The following is a 27986-nucleotide window of genomic DNA, read 5'->3' as shown; positions in this document are numbered from 1 at the left end:
AGGAAGGAGGGAGGGAGGGAGAGTGGGGGTGGGGTGAGGGGGGTGTGGGGTGGGGGTGGGGGCAGTGTGTGTGTGTGTGTGTGAGAGAGCTCTCAGTGAAGCCCAAACCACTGACTGGTGTTTTGACAGCTTATTGAGGTGAGAAGATGGCGGCCTCACCAAATCCAAGCCCTCTGCCTCTCTCTCTCTCCCTCTCTCTCCTCTCCCTCTCTCTCTCTGTGTGTCTGTCTGTCTGTCTGTGCTCTCCCTCCTCCCCCCCCCCTCCCCTCCCCCCCCAAAATCCCTCCCCAGAAATAATCACCGAGAGAGAGAGAAAAAAAAAGGAGGGAGGCAGGAAAAATGGGAGCGCACATGCCCAGTTGTGACGTCTGCCCTGGTTGCCGGGGTAACGGGCATCCCATCATGGCCCTTAACCTGCTAGTTATGGTTAGTGGTTAACCAGGTTGAGTGCAAAAGGAAGAGGAAGGGGGGGGGGGGGTGCAATGTCCTCTCTCTCCTCTCCTCTCCCCCCCCACACACACACACCGCACCGCCACCCGCCACCCCCCGATATTTCGGGTTCAATCCGCCGACGATTCCCTACTTTCTTTCATCTTCTTTTTATATTTATCCGCGTAAAGAGATCGGTCGTCAGAGTCGCGTCAGAGCAGCAAAATGAGGCGCTCTCTCCCGTCGAAGCCGATGGTGATCCTCGCCCGGGGTGGGGTGGGGTGGGGGGGGGTCCGCGGCGCCCCTGTCGCGCCTCTTCCGGGACGACGGCAACGGCATCCACAAGATGGCATTTGTGGAGCGCCTTTCACGTCGGGAGGACGTCCCGAGGCGCTGGACAGTCGGGTCGGGACCCGAGCATTGGGGGGGGGGGGGGGGAAATGGTCAGGGTGAGGGGTGAGGGGTGGGGAGGGAGGGAGCGAGGAGGGGGTAGAGAGTCGAGAGGGGAGCCGAAGGCACGGTCAAAGGGACGTCTCAAAGCGCCTCGCGGAACCGACCGCGAAGCGGGGTCGACCGCGCATCCCGTGGGCGAAATGCGGCAGCCGGTTTTTACGCAGCGGTGTCCCGCAAACAGTCGCGGGTCGAGTGACCGGATTGTTATTATTATTACGTACGCTTCTTGTTTCTAAAGGAACGTGTTCCTGGTTTTTGCAATCGCAGGCGGGTTCGGTGTTTCTGGGGTAGGTTTCGAAGGGGGTGTGAGACTACGGTAAGTTTTTTTTAAAAGAAAATGTGCAGTATAATATTGGGAACTCTGGGCAAGGCCTATGTTCCTCACGGTGCAAACACAACAAGCACAGGTCAAGGGCCACAAATGAGAATTGGCTGCGTGCTCTCAGGTAATGCAGCGGTTAATAATGTAACGATCCTTGCATTTGAACCAGCGCCTTATCACATCTTCGAGGACGCCTCCTAGCGCTTCGCAGAATATGCTGTAAAATCAATCGGCCTGTATATTTTGCGGGCGAGTCAAGACTTGGGAGGAGTCTGTCTTGAGACGCTGGGAAAGAATGAATTAAGAGACGGTGCTATGGACTCTGAATGCGCTGCAGTGGGAAGAGTGTGATGATTTGGGGGAGTGGGGAGGGAAAGGAAAGGCAGGAAAAGTTCAGGTGGAACAGGAACAATGACTGGCAGGCAGAAAGTTTCGGGGGCCGTCAAAACGTCCATGTGGGCTTGCTACCCAGAGCCTTATCAACTTCATTCGTTTAACTGGAATCTGACTACAGTACAAGCGCAGTACCTGTGCTGAGTGTCACAAGGCTCAGGTACTCGCTCCCAAGACTCCGGAATCCAGAATCACCAGCAGAGATACCTCTGCCAGCAGGTGGGAAGGAGTGGTGGGTCAACAATGTGTGGTGTGCGGTTGCTTCGTCCACTATAATGGGTCAGAAGGTTGTGGGTTCGAGTTCCAGAACGGGACTTCAGGGCTCAGTCCAGGCTGAGACTTGTGCAGTTTGGAAAGAAAGCTGGATGGTTGGAAGTGTTGTCCATTGGATGACACATTAACAACAACAACAAAATTACATTTATAGAGCGCCTTTCACGTCGGGAGGACGTCCCAAAGCGCTGAACAGTCGGGGCCTGAGCATGGGGGAGGGGTGGTGTACGGGTGAAGGAAGGTAGAGAGGTGGGAGGGAGACCAAAGGCACGATCGAAGAGAAGGTTCTTGAGATTGGCCTTGAAGGAGGCGAGGGAGGAAGCGAGGCGAAGGGACAGAGGATGGAGTTCCGGAGTGTGGGGGCAGATAGGCTGAAAGCCCGGCCACCGATGGTAGGGCAGGTCGGGCGAGAGACATGGAGCAGGCCAGTGCCCGCTGAACGGAGGGAGCGGGCAGGTTGGTAGGGAGTCAGCAGGTTAGAGAGGTATGAGGGGGCAAGGCCATCAAGGTGAGGACGAGGATCTTGAGCTCGATCCTCTGGGGGATGGGGAGCCAGTGGAGTCGTGTGAGGGTGGGAGTGATGGGGTCACGGAGCCTGGTGCGTGAGGGTACATGAGCTGCAGAGTTTTCGATGATCTGCAGCTTGTGAAGGGAAGAGTTGGGAAGGCCGATGAGGAGGGAGTTATCCGTAATCGAGCCTTGATGTGACGAATGCGTGGGTGAGGGTTTTGGCAGCCTGAGGGTTGAGGCAGTGGCGGAGTCTGGCAATGTTGCAGAGGTGGTGGTAGGAGGTGCCAGTCATGGTGCAGATGTGGCGGAGAAAGGACAGTTCAGGGTCAAACAAGATACCCGGGTCCTGTGTTTCTGTCAGTTCAGATAAAAGTTAGGATCCCACAACACTATTGCAAAATAGGGAAAGTTTCTCCCAGTTCTCTGTCCAATCAAATAACCTTTCAGGTGAAATGGACTGTTCACAGCCGTTTGTGGGACACTGCTGTGCTCAAATTGACTGATGCATTTTGCCTAAGACCACACTTGATACACAACTTAAATGTTATATGAAATGGGTAGGTGCAATCGATTCATAGAAATGGGAGCCAGCCATTCATTCAGCCCGACAAGCCCACAGGGTGTGGGGCTGGTGGAGAGGGGCTGGGGCTGTAGGCTGCCCCCAGTGGGGGGCACACGCGATGGATGATGCCAGGCATCTCCTCTCCGCCCACGCACAGCCTTCGGGGGGGTAGGGATAATCTCATATCTGCAGCCGTGCAAATAGCTGTGAACAGGAGCCATATTGTTGGAAGTACAAGCTGCCACCCTTCCACCTCCTCCCAGTGATCAGTTGGCAAGTCTGAACAAACAACAAAGGAAACGAGGGAAATTTTTTCACTACAGTTGTTAACCCACCTTCCAAGTCCCATTGCGCACTGTTGAGGAGGGAGCAGCTTTCAAGCAGCTTCCCCTGGAGGCCCTTTATTGGACGACATAGTGACGCATGTACATCTGATGATACTGAAAAGTCCATTGAGTAAACCCGCGCCCTTGTCAAGGGGTCGTATGAACACAACACACAACCAAACCCGAAGGTAAATCACCCGCATCTTTCACGTCTCAGAGCACTTTATAGTAGCTGGTTTTGTGCGCAAATGTGGCAGCTGTTTTCATAATAATCCCACCCCTTGCCTCCTTCAAGATCCATACTCTTCAGCCATGCCTTCGGTCACCCTAACCCCCCACCACCCCCTCATGCCAACCACCAGCTCTGGTGTGGCTCCTTGACTGTCCAGCGCCTTGGAACGTCCTGACATGAAAGGCACTGTATAAATGAAATCTGTGGTTGTTCACACAGCATAACTGTGTTGAGGCTCTGATCGAAGATTGTGGGGATCACTGAGATGGGGGGGCGAGGTGTTGGGGGCATTGATCAATGGACAGAAAAGCTCAGAGGGTTTTAATGACGGGCAGAGAACATGTGAGGCAAAAGATCAAGAATCCAGAGTGACAACATAAAGCTGTCTGAAAGCTCTGGACCAGGGGAGGTCTGAGGAAAGAAAGAGGAGCAGGAAGTGAATGACAACAGGTCTGAGGAAGATGGTGTTTCAAGGTCTTATTATTGTGGTTGGGTGCTGGGAGCCAAAGTACCTATCCAATTCCCTTTTGAAAGCTCTGCTTCTACCACCCTTTCAGTCAGTGCGTCAGACCGTAACAATTCTCTGGGTTTGTTTACTTTTTTTCAACAATTTTATTTGGAACTATTTGTACAAATCAATCAGCCCCAGGCCGCCCTGATCAATCCTCGTCCTCCTCCTCCTCCTCGTCCTGGTTGATCTGGAAGTATCGCAGCTCGTAGCTCTCCTTGCTGTTCGCCACCACACGCAGCCAGTCTCGCAGGTTGTTCTTCTTGAGGTACTTCTTAGTGAGATATTTCAGATACCTGCAGGGAAAGAAAACGGCTGCATTCAGCAGTGCATTGTGCTCCGGAAATGGGCACCAGCCGGACGCTTAGCTTCTTGATCAGCAGAAACAATTTGCAAATTTCCCCAATATTTGTGCGTTAAAGCACTTTTATGGCATCTGGTTATGTTGCCACATGTGCACAAATGTAACAGCTGTTTTAATAATAATCCCCATTTAATATGACGCTTGATCACACCGTCAAGACGTCTCAAAGTGCTTTGTAGAATAAACTGTAAAGTCGATTAACTGTGTATTTAGTGGGTGAAACGTGGCAGCCAGTTGCGCACAGCAATGTCCCGTGAGTAAGTCACTTTTTTTTTTGTTTGGGGGATTGTTGGCTAGGACACTGGGAGAAACTCCCTTCTCTTTTCGAATAGTGCCACATGATTTTTAACATCCAAATGAACAGGCAGATGGGGACCTCAGTTTAACGTCCCATCTGAATGTCGGCATCTCCGATAATGCAACCCACCACCACTGCAGTACTGCACTGGAACATCAGCTTAGAATATGTGATTCCAAGACCCCGACATGTGGCCTCAGCCCCCAACCATTTAACTCAGAGGCGAGCGCGCTACCACTGAGCCAGGCTGACACGCTTAACTCACCGCTGTGTCACACCTGCCATGAGCTGAATGACCAATTAATCGGAGGACTATTGACTCGAAAAAATCCCTACGTTTTTCCACAAGTGTCACAGAATTTCTGCCTGTTCATACAGACACATATGGTGGGCATTAAAGATCCAGCAACACTGTCAGAAAAGAGAAATTTCTCTTTGTGTCCTGGTTGACAACCCTCCTGAATCACCTTATTGCTGTCAGTGGGATATTGCTGTGATCAAATTGGCTCCCGCATTTGCCAATATATTGCTGCGTTCCACAGCAATTGAATTCCTGTGCAGCGCTCCGAGCCAATTGACGTTTGAAGCAGGAATCAGACGACAGAATTATTAAACGTAGCAGATTGTCACTGGAGCAGTGACCGATCAGGTCTCCCCAATACCCTGCGCGGCATCTCCCGGTCGGTCTCTGCGGTGACTCACCTCTTAGAGAAGGGGACCTCTGAGGTCACCGTGATCTTGCTTTTATTTCTCTCGATGGTCACGGCCCCGCCCAGGTTCCCGGCCTTGCCGTTCACTTTGATTCGCTCCTGAAGGAACTGCTCCTGCAACCCAGCACAACAACATTCAGATTTTATTCTCATGTCTAAAAGTGAGTGTGTGTGAGACCCTATGTGAGTGTGTGCGAGTCTGTGCCTGTGATTGCGAGTATATGTATGTACCCGTTTTGTATGCGTGCGTCTGTGTGTATGTATATGTGTTATGTATGTGGTGCGGGGAGGCGATGGAGGGGAGAGGTGAAAAGTACTGGAATACAGGCAAATGTTTACATGAAGCGTTTCTCAATCATATTTTTGAAGATGAGCTCTATTTAATGCTCTAATGGGAGTAAAGAGCTTCACCCTTCCACTGAAGCACAGGGTGGGAAACAAGACCGATTCCCTCTCTCTCTAATTAGGTACAGGAAGCTCCGAATCTGAAGGATTGGGCTCCATTCCCGGCCGGACATCAACACGAACTCCCAATCCCATCACAGGGTGGAAACGCGATGATGGCAACAGGGGAAAGCTCAGCTACAATCTCGTCAGAGAGGCCACAAATCACGTTTCCAATAGAGAAAAACACTGCCTCTCCGCCCCCCACCCGATGAGCACAGTAAAACACACCAACACCTTTCTGAGCCCTAGTCTGGCTTGTGCACATTATACATTATAACAGCGAGCAGAACATCAAGTAAAATCTCATGTTCACAGTTGCTTGTATCAAACATAGTTGGTTCCTCCAGTGAGCCTAACTAGGTAATTAACTCAGTCGCTGCCAGTAATGCAGCCTAGGCCCAGGATCCCCTTGTCCTTCCTCTGCATTAAATAATTTGTGAACTTTCCCCAAAGTCTACCTTCTGACAGACACAGGACATTATTGGAAAAGAGAAGAGAATTTCTCCCATCCTCCTGTCCTGGTAAATTGGTTCTTCACCACCTGATTTGGACATTGCTTTGCACAAAATGGCTGCCACGTTGGCTTACAAAAAACAGTCACTGTACATGGAAGGAATTCTCATGAAGCACTTTGAGATATGCTCTCGGCATTGTGTCAAACACAAGGATTAGTATCAAACATCTCCAAGTGTTTCAGTCTCTAATTCAGGCAATGACTCACTGAGATTCCCACAAACATCAAAACAACCCACATAACAATTACATAACGTACACACAGCTCTCAGACCCACAAGAATTTCAAGCAGTTCAGCTGGTGAGGTACGGAAGCCAAACGTCCTGTCCACAATACAGCCGTCATAAAGCGCTGGCCTCAGATCCCCACAATGAGCGAAGGAGGCTGTCTTCTGTATTTCCTCTGATTTCTGATTTTTATCCTTCATTTTCCTGAAGGTTTTTGACTTTTTCCCTTCCAGAGATGGACAGTGACGAGCTACACTGTTAAAAGTTTACACGGGCCAGGTGAGATGCTGAGCATGACTTGCATCACAGGCCTGTACCCAGCATGGGTCAGAGCCTTAACAGAAAAAAGGAGAGAAAAATAAATACACCACACTCAGCTTTCTCTCCACAGCACACTCCAACAGTAACACTTTATTGCAGCTTAATCAAAACGTGATCCAACAAACCAGCCCGATGGCCTCCTCTTGTTTCTATATTAACTGCAATGTACCAGGTGGACTTACAAAGTTACATGAATCCATAATACCATCTTCCACGGGATGTGTACAATCCACCGTAAATTTCAGAGCGGGTTTCTTCTTTTTGCCAGTCTTTGGCTGCATTTTCCTCTGCAAAAAGAGCGAGAAGGAACAGTGAGATTGATCACATCTGTCAAGCGGCCTGTGCTACATTTATTATTCCGAACTCCCATCACCCCAGCTTTTCCCAAGTTCCACTGGCTGTTGCAGAATGGATCGATTTCAAGATCCTCACCCTCACTTTCAAATCTCTTTATGCCCTCGCAACTCCCTACTTCGCCGATCTGCTCACACACCTCTTCCACCTGCTGCCTTCGCTCAGTACGTTGCACGTCCCTCATCCCCTTCACCAAGGTTGCTTCAATCCCCTTCTCTGGCCATCTTCAAATCATACCTTCTTTCCTCTTTGAACATGTCTTCTGTCACCTCCCTCCTCCCCACCTTCCGGCTCGGTGTCAAACTACGCCTTGTTAAGCACTCACATGAAGGGCAATATATAAATGCAAGTTGTTGTAGTACAGAGAAGGTTAGGGTTGAAGCCAGTGCTCAGCGTGTTATACACAAGTAAAGATCCTTTTTTATTGCAATTTTTATTCCTGCTGATCGTTCCTGCTAACAACTCAATACATTTAGATTTCCGGGGAGAACGATCCAGTCCCACAAAGGGTCAAGTTTCACCCAAAGCGTCACTGATTTAGTGCACCCAAAGCAGGGAGCTGGGGCCCACGGGAAACTACACAACAGGTCTGTCCACACAATCCTGGGCAAGACATCCATAGATAGCCGTCATCGCGTGGGAGGTGGGCGGCAGAGCACACATCACCCAGTGATGTCAGACCGCGGAAAATGCTGACATTTATTTATTCTTCAAAGAATAAATCGGTCACTGAATCAACCCACTACTGTTTGTGGGGCGCTACTGTACGCAATGGGAAGCCGCATTTCACCCACAAAATATACAGTTAATTCCCTTTTTACAGTATATTCCGCGAAGCGCCTCAAGGCGTCTCGAGGACGTGATACGGCGCTATCTCAAATGCAGAGATTATTGCTGCAAGAAGTCAGCCTTGGGGTACCCTATCTAACACCCTTAGCAGTGGAGGCCGCATTTGACGTCAACCCCAATTCCCCCCCTCACCCCCCCCCCCCCCTCCAAAAAAAAAAGCTGGATCCTGTGTGCGGTATAATAATAATACCTGCATTTGAAATGGCGCCTTTACCATGTAGTCGTGACAACAACTGGCACTTATATGTCGCCCCTCTCGGCAGAGCGGCGTCCCGGAGCGCTTGGCATTTTTGCGGGTGAAATGGGCACCTGGTGGTGCCGCCGCAGCCGACACTCGGGGCCTGGGCTCAGGCTGGGAGTGACCGACCGGCCTGGGCAGGTCGCTGTACCCCCTCAGTCAGCCTTACCGGGGGGGGGGGGGGGGGGGGAACCGTGACATCTGCCGCACTATTTTTATTTAATAAAATTCACATTTAGACGCTGTGTAAACCCACACGTCCCCCCGGACACGAGGTGACCGCTGCACAGACCACAGCGGCGGGTCTTCGACTCCGTTGGGAGCCCGAAGGCTCCGGGGCCGCGGCCGCGGCCTAGTGCTCAGGCTTCGGCCACACGTTCTGCTTCAGGGTCCGGCGCCGGAAAGCGACGCCCGGGGCGGGGAGGGAGGAGGGAGAGCGGCGGCTTCCGGGAGGGGGAAGCCGCTAACTCGCCGCACCGTCCCGACCGACCGGACGGCCGCCGCCCGCGGGCACTCGGGCTGTCGAGGCGGCGCCGCACTCACCAGTGGCGCCATGTCCGCACAAGATGGAGGAGAAAGAGAGAGAGAGCGACTCCCCCGCGCGTGCGCACCAGACCCGCCCCCCCCCGGGGCCTGTTCTCCGCGCCTGCGCACAAACCCCATCCCCTCGGCCTGCTCGTAACGCGCCTGCGCACTGCGGCAACCCGGCTGCCCCGCGCTGAACCGCGCCCGATGTTCCTGCGCATGCGCACTGAACCCCGACCGCGCTGCTCATCCAGGATCTCTGGCATCCACTGCTCGGCCTGGATTTAAACACATACACACACACATTCACCCTCTCTCCTCACCCTCTTCCCTCATCGAAATCCAGTGGAAACCATCCTCATCGTTCATTGTCAGTGGGACACTAATAGTAATAATAAATAATCCTTTGATATGGGGGTATTATCATTGCCTCCCAAGACCTCTCGAAGCGCTTCTCAGAATATACTGTAAAGTGTAGTGACTGTGCATTTCGTGGGCGAAACGCAGCAGCCAATTGCGCACGACAAACAGGCGTGGACTGAGTGACCAAATTATTATTACTAATTTTTTTTTTGGAGGGATTGTTACCCCCGGGAAGTGAACCGCCAATCGACTACTAACCGGGTTCCTCCTTACTGCTGGGTAAACAGAGGGGGTGTGGAGTAAGGAAACTTGGCGAACATTTCGCCCTGCCCGGGTATCAAATCCAGGTCCTCTCGCAAGAGATTAGACGCCAGATTACAGCACACGCCTAATAATACTTTCCTTACTCCACACAGAGCCTAATAATAATCCCTCCAAAACCAAAAACAATAATAAATTGGTCATTTTCAATCTACGACTGTCTGTGGGACATTGCTGTGCGCAATTCGCTGCCGCGTTTGCCCACAAATATACAGTCAATTCACTTTGCAGTTTGTTCTGTGAAGCGCTTTGGGACATCCTCCCGACGTGAAAAGCGCTATATCAAATGTAAGGATTATTATTATTATTACAGCAACAATTTACATAGTGTCTCGGAACGCCGTAGTTTGACGCCAAGCCGGCCAGATGATGTTACAGTCTCTAAACTTCAGAGTAACTTGCATTACAGTCTCCAATGTGGCAATAGCATCTCTCCCGTACACAGCAATGAGATGAATGATTGATTCATTCATTCTTTGCCGAATTTCAATGGAGGGAATGGAATCTCAACCAGATCTGAACTGGGAGAAACTCTCTTCTCGTTTAAATATGTCACAGCCACCTAAATAGGCAACAGGCGGGACCTCGGTTTAAGGCTCAACCGAAAGCCACCCGACAATGCAGCCATCCTTTGTTATTGCCCTGGAGCTGAACTCAGATCTGGGATGAAACCTAATCTAAACGTCTCATACAGAACATGACATGAGTTTAAAATCAGAATCACGCTCCACTTTCAAAGGAATATCCTGTGCAGGAGATAAAATGACTCTTCGTAAACTGCACTGTCCTGTGAACAGGAAACCTAACGATCTGCATAAAACAGTCCCTGAACTCAATGATAATAATAGCAATCCTTGCATTTAATTCACTAAAGTGATATAGTGCCTGATCACGTGATTGAGATGTCTCAAAGTGCTTCACAGAATATAGTGTAAAGTGGATTGACTATGTTTTGTGAGCAGAACTCAATGGTCTCTTGTTACAGTTTTTTTAAAAAAGGATTTTGATATTTTAATCGGTGAATTAACTGTGCGCAAAAAGGAAGATTCAGGAGTAAAGAGAGGAAATCTAGCCCATCCTCCCTCCCCCGTTACATGCTTTGAGCTGTTCTCTCGTTTAGACTGCTGAAGGACACAAGTTCACCAAAGTCCTGACGTCAACAGGCAGCTGCTCTTGAACAGAGACCCAAGATTTCTTTCATTCCAGTTCGAGAGCAGAGAGAGAGACAAAAACAAGGTAAGGAACAGGAGTCAGGCTCCCAGATACACTCTCCAGCTCCTCGTGTTATTATTACAGAGACTGCCTTTCCGCTCATACAGTTGAGGTTCTTTATTCAGTTAGAAAGCTCTACGTTTGACAGGGAATAGCAAACTCCAGCCTCTGCTTGGCTGTTGAGAGAGAAGTCATACTCCTTGGTATTCACCGCAGACCAGAGGACAAAATATTGCAAAGTTTCTCTTACAAGTGCTTCTGGCAGGAGTTGAAATAACGGCCTTGGATCTTCACGGAACACGTGTTTGATGCAAACTATTTCCCAAAGTATTGGAGGTCCTGTGAGCCAAACCAAAGTTCCGCTGTTACATCTCAGAAATGATATTCAGTGTTAAAACATCCACAGAAAGCGCACCTTGTTATTGTGCGATTGGGTTTATGTATATGATCATTATCAGGATTTTGTGGGGATGTTGAAGTCACAAGATGGGAGGGATGATGTGTGTGGGAAGGGGTGTGTGCATGGGGAGCCGAGTGAAGTGTGTGTCGAGTGGAGTGAGGGGTATGTGGGGAGGGTATGTGTGTGTGGGGAGGGGGTGTGTGTGTGGAGAGGGGGGTGTGTGTGTGTGGGGAGGGTGCGCGTGTGGGAAGGGATGGTTGTGTGTGGGGAGGGATGGGTGTGTGTGTGTGGGGAGGGGTGTGTGGGGAGGGGTGTGTGTGTGGGGAGGGTATGTGTGTGTGGAGAGGGGTGTGTGTGGGGGGAGGGGGGGTGATGTGTGTAGTGGGAGGGGGCTGGGTGTCCATTACCTGGTCGGGTGGGACATTGACTATTTCAGGCTCCGCCGTTTCGCCCTGTAGATGTCGGGAGGTATCTTCTCTCCGCTGGAAAGCCTGTGTGACCTGGACAATGCCAACGCTCACCCGTTAGTTTGCCACCTCTGCTACCAGCAGTATGAGCATCCCTGCCTACTGGACTGCCACCACACCTTCTGTGCCAACTGCCTGAGGGGCAGGGCCTCTGATGGACGCCTCTCCTGCCCGCTCTGTGGGTAAGAAACCAAATCATAGAATCATAGAATTATACAGCGCAGAAGGAGGCCATTCGGCCCATTGTGTCCATGCCGGCTCTTTGAAAGAGCTATCCAAATTAATCTCACTCCCCCGCTCTCTCCCCAAATATCTATCTACTTCTCTCTTGAAAGTCGTTGTCGAATCAGCTTCCACCACCCTTTCAGGCGATGCATTCCAGATCAGATCAGCTGTGTGAAAAAGTTTCTCCTCACCTCCCTTTCTGGTTCTTTTGACAACTATTTTAAATCGGTGTCCTCGGGTTACCAACCCGCCCGCCAGTGGAAACACTTTCTCCCTGTTCACCCTATTGAATCCCCTCATAATTTTGAACACCCCTATTAAATCTCCCCTTAACCTTCTCCGATCCAAGGAGAATAATCCCAGCTTCTCTCGCATCTCCTCATAACTGAAGGCCCTCATTCCTGGTACCATCCTGGTAAATCTCCTTTGCGCCCTCTCCAATGCCTTGACATCCTTTCTAAAGTGTGGGGCCCAGAACTGAACACAGCCTCTAGTTGAGGCCTAACCAGTGTTTATAAAGGTTCATCATAACCTCCTTACTTTTGTATTCTATGTCCCTATTTATAAAACCAAGTATCCCATATGATTTTTAACAGCTTTATCTACAAAGATTTGCTTATGTGGACCCCCAGGTCTCTCTTTTCCTGCACCCACTTTAAGATTGTACCATCAGCTTATATTGCCTCGTCTCATTCTTCCACCCAAAATACATCACTTCGTTAAATTTCATCTGCCACGTGTCTGCCCATTTCACCAATCTGTCTATGTCCTTTTGCAGGCTGCTACTATCCTGCTCACCGTTTACTACTTTTTCTGGCTTTGTGTCATCTGCAAATTGTGAAATTGAAATTTGTGCTCCCTATACCCAGGACCAGGTCATTTATAAATACCCAACCCTGGTGGACACCACTATATACTACCCTCCAGTCAGAGAAACAACTGTTCACCACTACTCTCTATTTTCTGTCCCCCAGCCAGTTTTGTATCCGTGCCACCATTATTCCTTTAACACTGTGGGGTTCAATTTTTCTAACAAGTGTGTTATGTTGCCCTTAATCAAAAACCTTTTGAAAATCCATATGTACTACATCAACTGCACTACCTTCATCCACCCTCTCCGTTACTTCATCAAAAAACTCTTGTTAGACATGATTTGCCTTTAACAAATCTTGGCTGTCCTTTATTCAACCATATTTTTCTTAGTGAAAATTTAGTTTGTTCCGGATTATCATCTCTAGAAGTTTCCCCAAGTTGGGCTGACTGACCTATAGTTCCCGGGTTTATCCTTCTGCTCCTTTTTGTACAGGGGAATGACATTTGCAACTCTCCAGTCCTCTGGCACCACTTCAGAATCCAAGGAGGATTGAAAGATTGTGACCAAAGTCTCTGCTATTTCCACCTTTACTTCCCTCAGTAACCTAGGATGCATCTGGTCCGGACCAGGTGACTTATCTACCTTGAGCACCGTCAAGCTTTTTATTACCTCCTCTCTGTTTATTCTTATCCTTTCCAATTTCTCTACAATCTCCTGCGATACTGTGGCATTAGCTGCATCCTCTACTTTTGTGAAGACAGATGCAAAGTACTCATTCAGTACGTCAGCCGTGCCCTCTGCCTCCACAAGAAAATTTCCTCTTTGGTCCCAAATCGGCCCCACCCTACCTTTGACTAACCTTTTATTCTTTATATGCTTATAAAATACTTTAGGGTTCCCTTTTATGTTACGACTAATCTTTTTTCATACAATCTCTTTGCCCCTCTTATTTCCTTTTTTAGTTCTCCTCTATACTTTCTTTACTCTGTTTGATTAAATTCTGTATTTTGGACCTGATATTAATATACCTGACATTAAATCCTGGCACTTCCACAAAAAAGGCTGTTGTGGTTAGACCACTCACCTCGCAAAAGAGAGGACCTGGATTTGATTCCACCAAGGGCTGGTCAAAACCTTAGGCAAGTTTCCTTCCTCCACAACATCAACAAATTACATTTACACAATGCCTTTACAATACAATACAAAACTAAATTTGTATAGTGCTTTACATTTCACGTCAGGAGACAAATGAGGAGGCAAAGTTCCAGAGGGTGGTGGTAACTACACGCCTCGGTTTACCGAACAGGGGAGCACGGTGATAGCCTGGCTCTGGGCTGGACTCGGGATTGCGCCCCCCACCCCCCACCGCCCCCCCCCCCCCTCACCCCAGGGAATCTCAGGGAGATTTGATCTGTTATTAAAGGTATAATTTTAGATTGTTTGACAATGTGAAAAGGGATGGTGCTGGAACAGGACACCAACATTCCCCTCGCAATAGGATCCTGCAAGAGAGAGAGAGAGAGAGAGAGAGAAAGAAAGAGAGAGGGAGAAAGTGGGGGCAGAAAGAGAGAAAGAAGTGACAGGGGCAGTAAGAGAGAGAAGGGGGAGAGAGACAGAAAGAAGGAGAGAGATAGGGGCAGAACAAGAGACAGCGACAGAGGCAGATAGAGAGAGACAGAGAGAAAGGGCAGAGAGAGAGAGAAAGTGACAGGGGCAGAGAGAGAGAAAGACAGGCAGAAAGTGAGAGAGGAGAGAGAGAAGGGGGATAGAAAGAGAAGGGAAGAGAGACGGGGGCAGAGAGAGAGAAAGGGAGAGACAGAGGCGGGGGCATAGAAAGAAAGAGAGAGAAGGGGAGAGAGACAGGAGCAAAAAGAGAGAGTGGGGGGCCGAGATAAGGGAAGAGAGAGTGACAGTAATAGCCTCTACCCACCACCTTCCCCCACCCGCCACCCCCAACACCCCTGGGCTGGTGACAGGGTGTTTGACACATGGGATTCATCCCAGAGGCCGAGTAGCCTCAGTGTGAGGGTCTCACTCAGTGTCAGCCCCTCGGCTCAGTGTGAGCACAAACCCAGGACAATCCCAGGTCGACCGTAAGGAGCGAGGATGCATTTGGCTGAAACCGCAGACTCCATGTGAGAACCTCGTCGCGTAGTGGGGGACAGGGAGGAGGGGGGACAGGGAGGGGGTGAGTGGGAGTGGGGTGGGTGCAGGAGTGGAGTGGAGGGGGAGTTGGTGGGGTGGGGGGAGGATGGAGAGGCAAGGAGGGGGGAGTGGGGACGCTGAGGGGTAGAGGAGGGAGAGGGGGAAGGCAGGGAACAATGGATGTCACCGTGCTGATGGTGTCCGCAGGCAGCTGACGGTTGTGAAGGGGAACAACGGGCTCCCGCGGGTGGACCAGCTCCTCAAGTTCCTGGTGGACAGCTGTGCCGATAGCGAGGAAGTCACACAGTGCGCCAACTGTGATCTGGAATGTCGCACACAGGTCAGAGACCCTTCCTCTTCCCTCGAGGAGGGTTGGGGGGGGCGGGGCGGGGGGAGGCGAGAGTCAACCCGGAGGCTTTCTGTGTTGGGGGCCAGGCTAACGTTCGCACATGGGAGCTTTTGGGGGGTGGGCACCGCAGCATTGGCGGAGATGCCCTCTCTCAGGTGAGAAATGGGTTAGAGATGGGGGAAGGTTCTTTGAGCTTGATCCCTCCCCCACCCCCCACACACACACATTCTGGGCTGAGTCATTGATCTCAGCCTCTTGCCCCTAGGCAATGGCTGCAAGGTGTTGGGGTGGAATGATCTCAGTTCTCTTCTTCTGATCACTACGGGTTCGCAGTTGAAGATTTGTGGAGTGCAGTAGCTTTAGTGGTTAGCGCGCTCACCTCGCTAGCGAGAGACCCCAGGTTTGATTGGGGCGAAACCTTAGGCAAGTTTCCTTAATCCGCACACACGCCTCTGTTTACCCAACAGTAAGTAGGAACCCGGTTGTTAGTCGATTGGCAGATCGCTTTTCCGCGGGGGTAATATTCCCTCAAAAAAAGGTTGGCTCACTCAATCCACGACTGTTTGTGGGATGTTGCGGTGCGCAATTAGCTGCCGTGTTTCGCCCACAAATACAGTCAATCAATCCACTTTAGAGTATATTCCGTGAAGCGCTTTGAGATGTCTCACGTGATAAGGCCCTATATCAAATGCAAGGATTATTATTGTTTTTCTGGACACGGGGTGCAGAGCTGTGACTGTGTGTTTGTGCCTCTCACAGGACGCCATCTCAATGTATTTCTGCAATACCTGTGCTCAGCCACTCTGTGCCAACTGCCGTGATCAGACGCACCAAGCCAAGATGTTCGCCTGCCATGAGATCGTGACACTCGCCAAGCGCGCCAAGGAGCTTCACAAGAAATGCGGTGAGAGAGGACGCGCACACACCCACCCACCACCCACCCCCACCCGCATGTGGTAACAACAACAAATTACATTTGCTCTCACCCCATCGGGTCTATTCTGGTCGCTCCCCCACTGGAACTCTCAACTCTAATCCCATTCCCTGCTCTCTCCCCCATTGTATCTGTGCCGGCGATTGCTCTCCCCCCCACCAACACCCCCCCCCCCCCCCACCCCTCCCCGAGCTCCCTGTCGCTTCTGTGCTGTGGGGGTGACATGTCAGCGTCTGTGCTGAGATGAGAGGGTGACGTGTTGTTGTGTCTCGTCAGCTCTCCACGAGGAGCCGTACATCATGTTCTCCACGGAGAAGAAATCCATGCTCTGCATCAAGTGCTTCCGCGACATGCAAGTGTGAGTGTGTGTGTGTGTTTAAGCGCTGGGGGAATGAGACGCTACAGAATCCTGTAGCTCAGTGGTTAGAACACTCACCTCGTGAGAGACTTGGGTTCGATTCCCGGCAGGACGAAAACTTGGGCAAGTTTCCTTACTCCACACGCCTGATAATAAAAAAAATTGGTCACTTCAATCCACGGCTGTTCTTGGGACGCTGCTGTGCGCAATTGGCTGCCGCGTTTCGCCCACAAATATACGGTCAATTCACTTTATATTCTATTCTGTGAAGTGCTTTGAGACGTCTCGAAGATATGATAAGGCGCTATATCAAATGCAAGGATTATATATTTTTTATTATATTACCCTGCGTGAAGGGCACTATATAAATGCATGTTGTTGTTGTCGGGGGGGGGGAATTGCACTAGAGGTGAGGGGCGGGGGGGCGTTATGTGGAGAGAAGGGGAGATGTTACGCTGAGCTGTGACTTGTTGTGTTCTTTCCTCTGAATGGCAGAGAGAGCCGGGCCCATTGCATCGACATCGAGACAGCATACGTTCAGGGCTGTGAGAAGCTGGACCAGGCTGTGCTGGTACATGGGGGCTGGTGGGGTTGGGGGGGGCAGGGGGGTGGGGTGCAGAGTGAAGGATAGTGAGTGTGAGAGCGAGAGTGAAGGGAGTGGGGGAATGAGAGCAAGTGGGAAGTGAGCTTAAGGTGGGGGGAAGAGAGGGGGAGTAGGAGCGCGGGGGTAGTGATTGTGAGGAGGGAGTGAGGGGGGGAATGAGAGAGGGAGAGAGGGGGGGGAGTGGGAGCGAGTGGGGGTGCGGGGAGTGTGCAGAACGGCTGCAAGATGGGGATTGAGTGAGGGGGTTGGGGGAGGGGGGGGAGCGAGGGGGTTGGGGAGTGGCTGCTGGGGGTGGGGGTGGGGGGTGGTGTGGGGAGACTGTGATCTCTTGCCGCCCGCGCTCCAGGCTGTGAAGGAGCTGCAGACATCCACGCGGGAGGCTATCATCCTGCTGAAAGCCATGATCGCCGAGGTCAGGGTCAACGTGACAGAGGAGGAGGCTGCCATCTCCACACTCTTCTGCAGCATGCAGGTACAGGTCTCGCCGACGTGATAAGGCGCCACATCGAATGCCAGGATTATTATTATTATAATAACACGCGGGCGATCGCACCGTGAATCGAGCGAGTGTGAAAGGCAAGCGCTGGCGGCGATGGATATAACTGGTTTCTACGTTTTATGTCTCAGGAGCGACTGGCTGACAGGAGAAAGATTCTGCTCAGAACGGCCCAGAGGTAAGATTTTCCCACCACCTACCCCCCACCACCACCCCACCCGCCCGCCCCGCCCTGAGCTGCTGACGGTCTGTGAGGAGCTGAGATTCCCGGGAAGGTTTCACGTTAAATCTGCCCATTTCCCCCCAAACAGTCAACACGAGGAGAAAGAGAAAGCGTTTAAGGACCAGCTGACGCACATGGCCTCCCTGCTGCCCACACTGCAGGTGAGCACAGCCCAGACTACAGCAAGGCCCTCAGCACACAGCTTACATCTGTGTCAGTGTGTGTGTGTGTGTGGGTTTGTGTGCGTCAGTGTGCGTGTGTGTGTGCGTGCGTGCGTGTGTGTTTGTCAGTACCTCTCTGTGTGCATATCGTGCCTCTGTGTGTGTGCGCGTGTGTGTGTGTGTCAGTGCCTCTGTGTGTGTGTGTGAGTGCCGATGTATGCATGTACCTCTGTGTGTACCTCTGTGTTACTATCTTGAGTAACTTAGCTAAATGGATGCGTTGTTCACCTTGCTCAGGTCCACCTTGTCACCTGTTCTGCTTTCCTCAGCTCTGCCAGCAAGTACGAGTTCCTGGATCTCGGTTACGTGAGTAAGAGCCCGTGTGAGCAGGCGTGCACTATCAGGCGGGACCTCGGGTTAATGTCTCTACCAAAGGACAGCATCTCCGACAATGCAGCCCTCCTCCCAGGGGCAGTGTTAGCCCTAGACAGTGGGCTTCAACTCTCAACCTTCTGATCCAGAAACGAGAGCGCGAGCCACCGAGGCAGGAGAGGAGTGGCTGTGAGGGGAGACGTGAGGGGAGCTTGTAGCTTGTGTAGTGGGGGTGGTGTCTGCAAGCGAGCAGGTCTCAGCCTCTTTGTGGGTCTCTTTCACAGCAACTGATGGAGAGGCTGCAGAAGATTGTCCAACTGCCTCACCGTCTGCGACCGGCACAGAGCAGCAAGGTGAGCTCACAGCGACTGGCCTCCAGATTCACCGGCGGCAAAGAGCATTGGCTTTTACACCGGCGCCACACAGCCCTGCCCACTCTCAGCCATGCCCACTCTCAGCCATGCCCACTCTCAGCCATGCCCACTCTCAGCCATGCCCACTCTCAGCCATACCCACTCTCAGCCATTACCCACTCTCAGCCATACCCACCCTCAGGACAGATAATAATAATATAATAATAATAAGCCTCGCCTTATCATATCTTCGAGACGTCTCAAAGCGCTTCACAGAATATACTGTAACGTGTAGTGACTGTGTGTTTTGTGGACGAAACGCGACAGCCAATTGCGCGCAGCAGCGTCCCGCAAACAGTCGTGGGTCGAGTGACCAGCAATTTTCTCAGCAGAGAGACGGTGAAAGCTCTCCTGTTGTTGCGACTCTTCCAGATAAACACGGAATACCGGGCGGAGTTCGCCCGCTGCCTGGAGGCTTTGCTCTTCCTGAGCCAGAGGAGTACCGGGATTGTGCCCGGAGCCACCGGAATGCCGGCCGCTCATTCCGGCAACAACATGTAAGCGACCTCGGCAACAGGACGTTCATCAGGAGCAGGAATTGAGATCAGGAATGAGGTTGGGAATAAAATGAGATTACCAATGGGAGCTAGACTGAGACTGGGATGGGAACACGTCATAAAATGCCGCAAACTTCACCCCAACATTCGGAACGTCGCGAGGCCCTGAGCTCATCATCCTCGCATTCCTTTACAGCTCCTTTAGCACCTCAGTGCCACACAGCGCTTCACAGGGAGAACTGCTGTCAGGTGTAGTGACTGTGTACGTAGACACGTGCACAGTTTGTGGCCAGGACACCGGGAGAAACTCCCTTCGCTTTTCTAACATTCTTCACTGGGACAGGCATAGACGGGACCTCGGGTTTTTACATCCATTTGAAGGCCGGCACATGTGAGAATGTAGCACTCCTACCACCCCCCCCCCCCCACCACCCCACTGCCCCCGGGGCCAAAACCCTTGACTCAGAGACTGAACAACAGCAGCTTGCATTTATATAGCGTCCCTCACGCAGGGTAATGTCTCAGGGCGCTTAATCTAGGCCGGGCTTGCCCTTGGCGTGTGTGTTAATTAACCAGTTACTCGCCTCCAAATCCTCTCCCCCCCCCCCCCCACCCCCCGACACCCAGCCCATCACTGACTTGACGCATGGCACTGCTCATGTTAATCGCTCCGCGTGTGGTGATGAGTGATTGGCACAGGAGCTTGGTGCAGGCTAGGCCCCGCGAGCAGCCTGCCTCTGCCATCGCTATTTTTATCAGCATTTCACGGAACTCTCCAGCACAAGATTCACTGGGATTGGGTATATTTAGTGCCTACTGACGTCACTGTGGCCCCTAACTGCACCGAGAGAGTTTGAGGGAGCTGCGTTCTGAGCAGAGAGGCCAGGGCATGAGGCAGGCTGGGGGGATCTGACCACGGGTGCAGGGACTAGTGCTGCCCGACGGGGCCCGAACACGGGACAAAGGCCCATAGGCTTCGTTCGGAGGCCAGAGGTGAGCTGTGGGTTGTTGTTGTTGTTGTGTGCTGGCGGAGCTCGGTGCTGATGTTATAGTCTGTTGCCATTTACTGTTGTGATACATCACCTTCTCATTGTTACAGAAAAACTTTACTGGTCACCTTTAGCAGTTTGTCTCCCTCCCCCCCACCCCACCCCCCCTCGCTGTGAGATTATTGGGGAGGGAAGTGGGTAGGGACAGGGGGAGTCTTAACCCACGTCCTGTTGGGAATAACAACCTGATCAGTGACTGGACCTTGGGTTTAGAACTGCAGACCCCAGAGTGGGAGCTTCCAATTTATTGGTTATTTTTATATCGAAATGAATGGGGTGAGAGTGAGGGAGTGGGACGAGTTGGTAGCTCTTTCAAAGAGCTGGCACAGGCACAATGGGTCGAATGGCCTCCTTCTGCGCTGTAAAATTCTAGGATTGTAATTTAGGTCCGTCCTTCGCTTCCTGGCTAGGTTGTTCTTTATTTAATCCCGAATCCCGGGATCCCATTCCGGCCTGTCACGAGCTCCACGGTGTGGTTGGGGGGTGGGGAGCTTTACCCACTGTGGAGTTATTTGGCCGCTGTGTGTGGTTGTGTTGAGTGTGACACGGTTACTCCTCCCCTCGTGTCTGACACAGGAACCTGGTTGTTGCCGACAGGAACCCGCTGAGCGGCTGCTGTCCCGGCTCCATGGGTGACGCCTCGGTCACCAACTCAATGGCCCGAAAGCCGACCTCCCACCGTTACATCAGCACCAAAGTCCTGCTGACAGAGGGCCTGGAGAGTCCATTCACTGAGCATTGCCGCAACTACGAGAACACGTTCAGAGTAAGTGAGCGCTACGAGCAGCAACCTCCCCCCCCACACTGGTTTACCCCAACCCCCCCACACTGGTTCCCCCCCCCCCCCCCAGGCAAAGAGAGGGCCGGGTGTCAGATCCCGCCCCTACCCCAGCACAGGCCCACCCCAGCATAGCCCCAGTCCAATGCAACCCCACTCCCGGCACCACCCCGACCCCAGCGTAGCCCCATCCCAGCTCAGCACAACCCACCTGAACGACTATTCGCCCCACGCCTGAATCTCTCTCTCTCTCTCTCTCTCTCTGTCAGACCCTGCAGACACAGCTGCAGAACCTGAAGGACCAGGTGCAGGAGATGCACCGAGACCTGACCAAGCACCACTCGCTTATCAAGATAGATGCCATGGGGCAGATCCTGCAGAAGTCACTGGAGATGGACGTGCAGATCTCCTCACACTACTCCTCTGTCCAGTTGCTTAAGGCTGTGTTCGAAGAGGTGAGGCTCAGGCCTACTCTTGTCTCTCCTATCGTTACAGACAGAAACAGGCTATTCCCCATATGAGCCCCTCAATCCAGTCTCACATGTCTGTTCTCTCCCCCCACCATACACGCGTACTCCAGGGAGAGAGTGCGCATTCCATTCAAACAATCCATCTCTGGAATTTCCTCGTGTGGGTGGGATGCATGGACATCTCAGCTTGGTTTGGAGACACTCGGTTGACCACACACCCCCTGCCCCACTCCCCCAGACACATACACACACTCACTTTAATATCTATCCAATTCCCTTTTAAAATAATTGACCAAAGTTCTTGTGCAAGAACGCAGTCACAAAGCAGGAAGCCGTCTTCGAACAGAAAGGGCTGTGGCCCATCATCACCCTTTGCGCTCGCACCCAGACACACACACGCGCACACACGCAACACACACAGGATGGGTCACAGCCTGAGGTGTGGAGGAGATGGTGGAGAGAGAGTGACATTAATGCTGTTGTTTCTTTTGCAATCCCAGGTTTGGGAGGAGACATACCAGAGAGTGGCAAACGAACAGGAGATTTATGAAGGTAGCAGCTCTACTTACACGGATATAATAACAAGTTACACAGACATTTAGCTGTTTAGCTGCACTGTGGCCGGGGCTAGCTCACTCCAGACAACAACAATAACTTGCATTTATATAGCGCCCTTCACCGGGGTAGCGTCCCAGGCACGGGGAAGCTGCTGTTTGCTGGTGTGGCCTCAGACCGGCTGGGGAGAACACTTTGAGCTGCCGTGCGCTGACGTTAACCACTTTTACATAAGTTCAGATCCTGATCCGCTTTTCTGTCTTGTTTTCTGCTCCAGCTCAACTGCACGACCTGCTGCGGCTGAAGCAGGAGAACATGTACCTGACGACCATCACTCGCCAGATCGGGCCATACATCCGCTCCATCGCCAAGGTCAAAGAAAGGCTGGAGCCCAGGTCAGTCCCTCCTGCACACCCCACTCCCTCCTCTCCTCATCCTCTCCTGAAGCTGCTAACTCGCTAGGCAGAGCGCTACAGAAACCCTCCCATAGCTTACCCGAGCTTTCATATGTCAGTACTTGTGTTAGCAGGGCAATCAGCCACATACAACAACAACTTGCATTTATATAGTGCCCTTCATGCGTGGTTGGTTCCCAGAGTGCTTACACACACCCATAAACGAACACACACAAACACACATAAACCATAACTGAGTGTAATCTTGAGTGCTGGCCTCACGAACTCAATGCAGATCAGGGATCGAACAAACCTGGGACCTCAAGCGTATTTTTAAGTGTGCCGGAGGGGGAAATGCACAGACGGGGTAAAAAGACGTGGGTTGTGAGTGTCACTTACTGAAGTTCGTCGCTCTGTGTCTTCCCTAGACTGAAAGAGCCCGAGGAAGTGAAGGATGAGCGGACGGACAACATGTTGAAGATCTACGATGACCCCGGGGAAGGGCAGCACAGGTAAGAGGGAGGGAAGTAGGGAGGGAGGGGAAATTTGCAGTTTGGGAGGAAAACGAGAAAAGATCAAAGGAACAAAGCCACACATTTTGGACACCGTCTACCACCCACTCTCTGTCCACAACATTCCTATTTGCTCCCAGGAATGACCTAACCTGCCTGAATGAGGAATACAAGAAGCCAGTGGATAACCAGGAGAAGATAATCGACAACCGGACCCTTAACATTCTCTCCGAGGAGTCGCTGGGCAAAAGCAAGGAATTCTACCGTCCTGCAAAGCCGAAAAGCGAGAGTCCGGGGAGGAAGGAGATCTCATTGTAATGCGGGAGCAAAATGAACTACCCCCACCCCCACTGACTGCTACCCCACCCTTCACTGCATGTCTCCTCGCCTCTCACTGTAAATACCACACAGCATCAACAGCATATCCACGATTGTGAAGTTCAGGTTTGAAATGTAGGTTAGAAAATAATCCTCACATTTAACACAGCGTCTATAGCGTCACAACGACTCAAAGCATTTCACAGGGAATTGTTGTAAAGTGTAGTGACTGTGGATTTGTAGGCAAATGTGGCCACTAGTTACACACACTAATGTTCCATGCACACAGCCATAAAGTGAATGGCTTATTTACATTATTTATTATAATTTACCTGGAGGATCCAGGGCCATAACTGGGAGAAAGTTCCTTCTCTGGTCCAAGCACCAGGATCTTTAACGCTGAACTGGACCTCTGATTAATGTTTCATCTGAAGGACGGCACCTGTGACAATGCAGGGCTTGCTAAAGCACTGTGCATTTGTATAGCGCCTTTCATGTCAGGAGGACGGCCTAAGGCGCTGGACAGTCGGATCCGCTCCCAAGATGGTGGTTCGGACCAGGAGGGGTGGAGGGTGGGAGGGTAGGGGTAAGAGGGTGATCGAAGGCACAGCCGGAGAAGGTTCTTGAGACAGGTCTTGAAGGGGAAGGGGCTGGGTGGAGGGACTGTGGGATGGAGTTCCAGAGGGTGGCGGCAGAGAGGCTGAAGGCCCGCCCACCAATGGTGGGGCGGGTAAGGTTGGGAATGTTAAGCAGGCCAGAGCTCGCTGATTAGTAGAGGATTAGGAGGTCACAGAGGTAGTGAGGATCGAGGCCGTGGAGGGCTTTGAAGGTGAGGAACAGGATCTTGAACAGTATCCTCTGAGTGATGGAGCCAGACGAGGATGGGGGTGATAGGGTCGTGGAGTCTGGTGCGGGAGAGGACACCGGCTGCCGAGTTCTGGATGATCTGCAGCCTGTGGAGGGAGGAATTGGGGAGGCCGACAAGCAGGGAGTTTGGGCAGTTGAGCCTGGATGTGATGAATGCTTGGATGAGGGTCTCGTTGGCCTGTGGTGAGAGACAGTGGCGAAGCCGGCCAATGTTGCAGAGATGGGGAAAGGCGGAGTGGGTTATGGTACGGATATGGGGGATGAAGGACAGTTGAGGGTTGAACAGGACACCAAGGTTCCGTATGGGCTCCGTGAGGTGTAAAGTGCAACCATGAAGGGTGATGCTGTCAGCGTCAGAGGGTATGGAGGCGTTGACGGGAGCCTAGACTGTGAGCTCAGTCCTGATGTGGGGCTTGAACTGACAACCTTCTAATCCAGAGATGAGAGAGCAACTAGCTGAGCCAGGTGACATCTCATGTGTCTGGCTGTCGCACAGTGTGTTTAAAATAAAATAAAGATGAGCATTGACAATCAAGAGTGGTTGTCTCTTTCCTCCAGGATTGCAGTCCAATGCAAGAAGACACATTCTTGAAATCAGACCTGGGATGGACATCCCAAGGTGCTTAACAGTCCTGGCTTGGGACACGAGCTGGAGGTGGGAGCTGAGGGGGGTGAGGGAGAGGAAACACAACCAAAATCGCGGTCAAAGAATTAGGTCTTGAGACAGACCTTGAACAGGGATGTTTAAGAGAGAAATGGAAAGGTCTGCAGTATTCCAGGGCACGACTGATGACAGTACAGCCCAGCCTGGCTCATTGGCAGGACCTGGAAGGGCAGACCAGTCACTGGGGGCAGGGAATCCTCCCACTCAGCTCCTGTTAACTCAGCAAGTCAAAGCCCTAACTGGTAGGGTGGTCCTTGGCTGGATAAGCCATACTGTCGGTCACCCCAGGCCAGTCTGCGTGACTGAGGCGAGCTTAGTCTCTGTACTTTCCTCACTGCAACGCGGCTCACCGCATAGAGAGAAACACAAACGGTTACATGTTAAAATAAAAAGCCCGTGACAGGTACTGACCCTCACACTGATGTGCTGAAGCCAGAGGCCTGACACCTCTCAGAAGGCGGTTCCTGAAAACAAATACTTGCATTTCCGTAGCGCCTTTCGTGCAAAGTAGCGCCGACACACACTGGGTTAAATCGGGTTCCAAAGTCAGTTTGAATTTAAGTAATTCAGAAATGTTCAGAGGCATTCTGAAGGCGAATGTTTCAGGTTCTTTCGAGCCCAGCGCGGATAGCGGCATTAATCCCCAGCATCTAATGATCCCCTCAGTGTGCTTATTAACCCTCAGCATCTTTGCTCAACTTCACGGCATCTCATGGCCCTCGTTCCCTGATTAGACAGCGGCAACTAACGGTCAAACTTCCAGCTCCAACACAAAGAGAGGAAAATGCTGAATGAAAATAGGGTTGACTGGCTGGATTGGCTGAGCAGAGGGTAAATGGAGCGAGAGCTGTGAATGTAGAAAGTTTATCCCAGTCCAGTGGAGTGTTTAACCTCAAAATAACACGTCACATTCTCTAAACATGAGAAGAAACTCAAGCTGGTTTATTTGAGAAAGCAACAAGGTCACATTGAGACACTTTTCATTCATCGCGACGGCCTATACTGATCAGCCACTATGCCCTGAGCCAACGACTAGACAGCCACAGGCAGACTCCGAACAGTCATGTTTCTGTGCAGTAATCCCTGGACAGTGACTCCAGCCAGTTGGCGGGGAGACAGGAGGGCATGTTAAACCCAGGTCCTCATGAACCCAGAGATGCCCCTTTTGTTACAAGTTGTTTGGGGTGGGTGGGGGGGTGGGGAAGAGGGTGTGGAAAGAGAAACATGAAACATCGCAAAATCACACAACTCTGAAACAAAGAGTTGCATCTTAACCGAAGATTTTGCTCTGAATTTGAAAAAATAAAAGGTTCTAACATTTTAACAGTGGTTAGACAACGGGTGAGGGGTGGGAGAGTGGCTGGGGGGGTTATAGGAGGGGAGAAGTTAGGCTATGGGGGGGTAGATTTTTGAGAGAGGGGTTCAGGGATCGACAAATTTAAAGGAAACCTTACCCACACAGCTCTATGTCTCTTGCCAAATCAATGCAGATGTTCAACATCGTACTTGATAGTATATTTCCCTTTAACGTTTAACTGTACGAAAATAAATGTCAATAACTTACTGGGGAAAAAAAACACGTGTATTTAAGCGCATACGACGGGACCATGATTAATCCTGATTCACAACGGTTGTGGGGGTTTACCCATCATGATGAGTTAGGGTCGGACTGAGACCGCAGAGAACAGCCCGGGGTTGGGGGGCGATGAGGGGGGGGGGGGCTGAGATCAGCAGGAAGTATCAAGTCAATCAGAAATGGCTTTAGTTTGAAGCAGTGCCTTGGAATGGTCGAGTGGACGGGCACTGTGTTTTCATGTCCCACTCTCCATGGGCGAGTGAATCTGGATACGTTCCTCTCGGCTCGGCCAGACGGAAGTCTCTCCCAGAGGCCGATAGTTACAGCAGAGAGGGCGGCTTGTCAAAGCTCAAGTCCTAAGTACTTAGTGCTAAGAAATACTCTGTAGCCTATGAATGCACTGGGTGCTCCAACAGTGCTCCCTCTCGTTCCCTCTACGGCTCTACTTTGACTCCTTGGATGAAGGGCAGCCCGGTCGAAACCTGCTTCTTGTACAGCAGGTAATCTTCGCCAAAGAAATGGATCAGAGTGACCTCCTCCTCTTCAATACGCTCTCGGAAAAAGCGCCAAGAGGCTAGCGTGTAGCCCACGATGCAGATGGGGTTACACAGGATCACCTGAAGCAAAGGAAAACAGGAAGACGTGTTAGCAAGACTAGAACAACAACAAATTGCATTTGTATAATGCCTTTCACGTTGGGATGTCGTCCCAAGGTGCTGGACAGTCAGGGATTTGGACCTGAGCTGGGGTTTGGATTAGGAGGGGCGGAGGGCGGGGGAGGGTACAGATAGGAGATTGGCCAAAGGCGTAGTTAAACAGGAGGGTCTTGAGACGAGCCTTGAATGAGGCGAGGGAGGGAGGGAGGGAGCGAGGCGAAGGGACTGTGGGATGGAGTTCCAAAGGGTAAGTACAGAGAAGCTGAAGACCCTACCGCCGATGATAGGGCGGGCCCAGGGGGGAAGGTAGCTTTGAAGGTTTTGAATGTAACATTTTAATAATATAATAATAATCTTGCATTTGATATAGCACCTGATCACGTCTTCAAGACATCTCAAAGCGCTTCACAGAATATAATATAAAGTGAATTGACTGTATATTTTGTTGGCTAATCGTGACAGCCAATTGCGCACAGCGACATCCCACAAATAGTCTTGGATTGACTGACCAATTTTTTTCAGGGATTATCACCACTGGAAAAGCGATCCGCCAATCGACTAACAACTGGGTTCCTACTTGCTGCGAGGTAAACAGAGGTGCATGGAGTAAAGAACTTGCCCAACGTTTCGCCCCCCCTGTAATACAATTGTTATTTATTTTTATTTAACGTGGTTTCAGCAGGGAAGCGAGTGACTGAACGCCAGACGTCCGTACCTGAGTGCCGATGCTCCAGTAAAACCAGCCCACGTAGGAGGGGTGCCGGAACCAGGCATAGACCCCGGAGGTGACGAGCTGGTGGCTTTCTGACTTCTCGTTCTGCACAATGTGGTTGAAGTTGGAGCCGGCAGTCAGCATGGCCACTTTCCTCAGCGTCTCTCCCACCAGCACCATCGCCAGGCCCAGGCAGCTCAACCACCTCAGCTGCTTCAGCTCTGC

General features: G+C 51.4%; 2 protein-coding genes across 3 annotated transcripts in view; one reads left to right on the top strand and one right to left on the bottom strand.

The window, feature by feature from the left end:
- Positions 1-75: 75 nt before the first annotated feature.
- rnf207b (ring finger protein 207b) lies at positions 76-23722 on the top strand. Its single transcript, XM_042343679.1, has 20 exons — positions 76-138; positions 1121-1198; positions 10660-10775; positions 11610-11800; positions 15010-15142; positions 15911-16055; positions 16362-16443; positions 16939-17014; positions 17394-17519; positions 17675-17721; positions 17855-17927; positions 18225-18293; positions 18584-18652; positions 19085-19209; positions 20856-21024; positions 21306-21491; positions 22007-22058; positions 22339-22456; positions 22885-22968; positions 23109-23722. The coding sequence occupies exons 4-20, from the start codon at positions 11610-11612 to the stop codon at positions 23284-23286; spliced, it is 1923 nt and encodes a 640-aa protein (XP_042199613.1). The 5' UTR covers positions 76-138; positions 1121-1198; positions 10660-10775; the 3' UTR covers positions 23287-23722.
- rpl22 (ribosomal protein L22) overlaps positions 4093-27986 on the bottom strand; it is a 24981-nt gene continuing 1087 nt past the window's right edge. Inside the window, exons 2-5 of one of the 2 annotated variants that reach the window (XM_042343480.1) lie at positions 27765-27982; positions 7072-7176; positions 5373-5494; positions 4093-4304 (exon numbers count right to left, since the gene is read on the bottom strand). In XM_042343480.1, the coding sequence (XP_042199414.1) occupies positions 4160-4304; positions 5373-5494; positions 7072-7176; positions 27765-27982 (590 nt within the window). In that variant the 3' untranslated portion in view covers positions 4093-4159. 2 annotated transcript variants of the gene reach the window in all.

Source organism: Callorhinchus milii, unplaced genomic scaffold (assembly GCF_018977255.1).
Source record: "Callorhinchus milii isolate IMCB2004 unplaced genomic scaffold, IMCB_Cmil_1.0 Scaffold24, whole genome shotgun sequence".
Lineage (NCBI taxonomy): Eukaryota > Metazoa > Chordata > Chondrichthyes > Chimaeriformes > Callorhinchidae > Callorhinchus > Callorhinchus milii.
The sequence above is the reverse complement of the archived record's forward strand: the minus strand, read 5'-3'. Positions and strand labels throughout refer to the sequence as shown.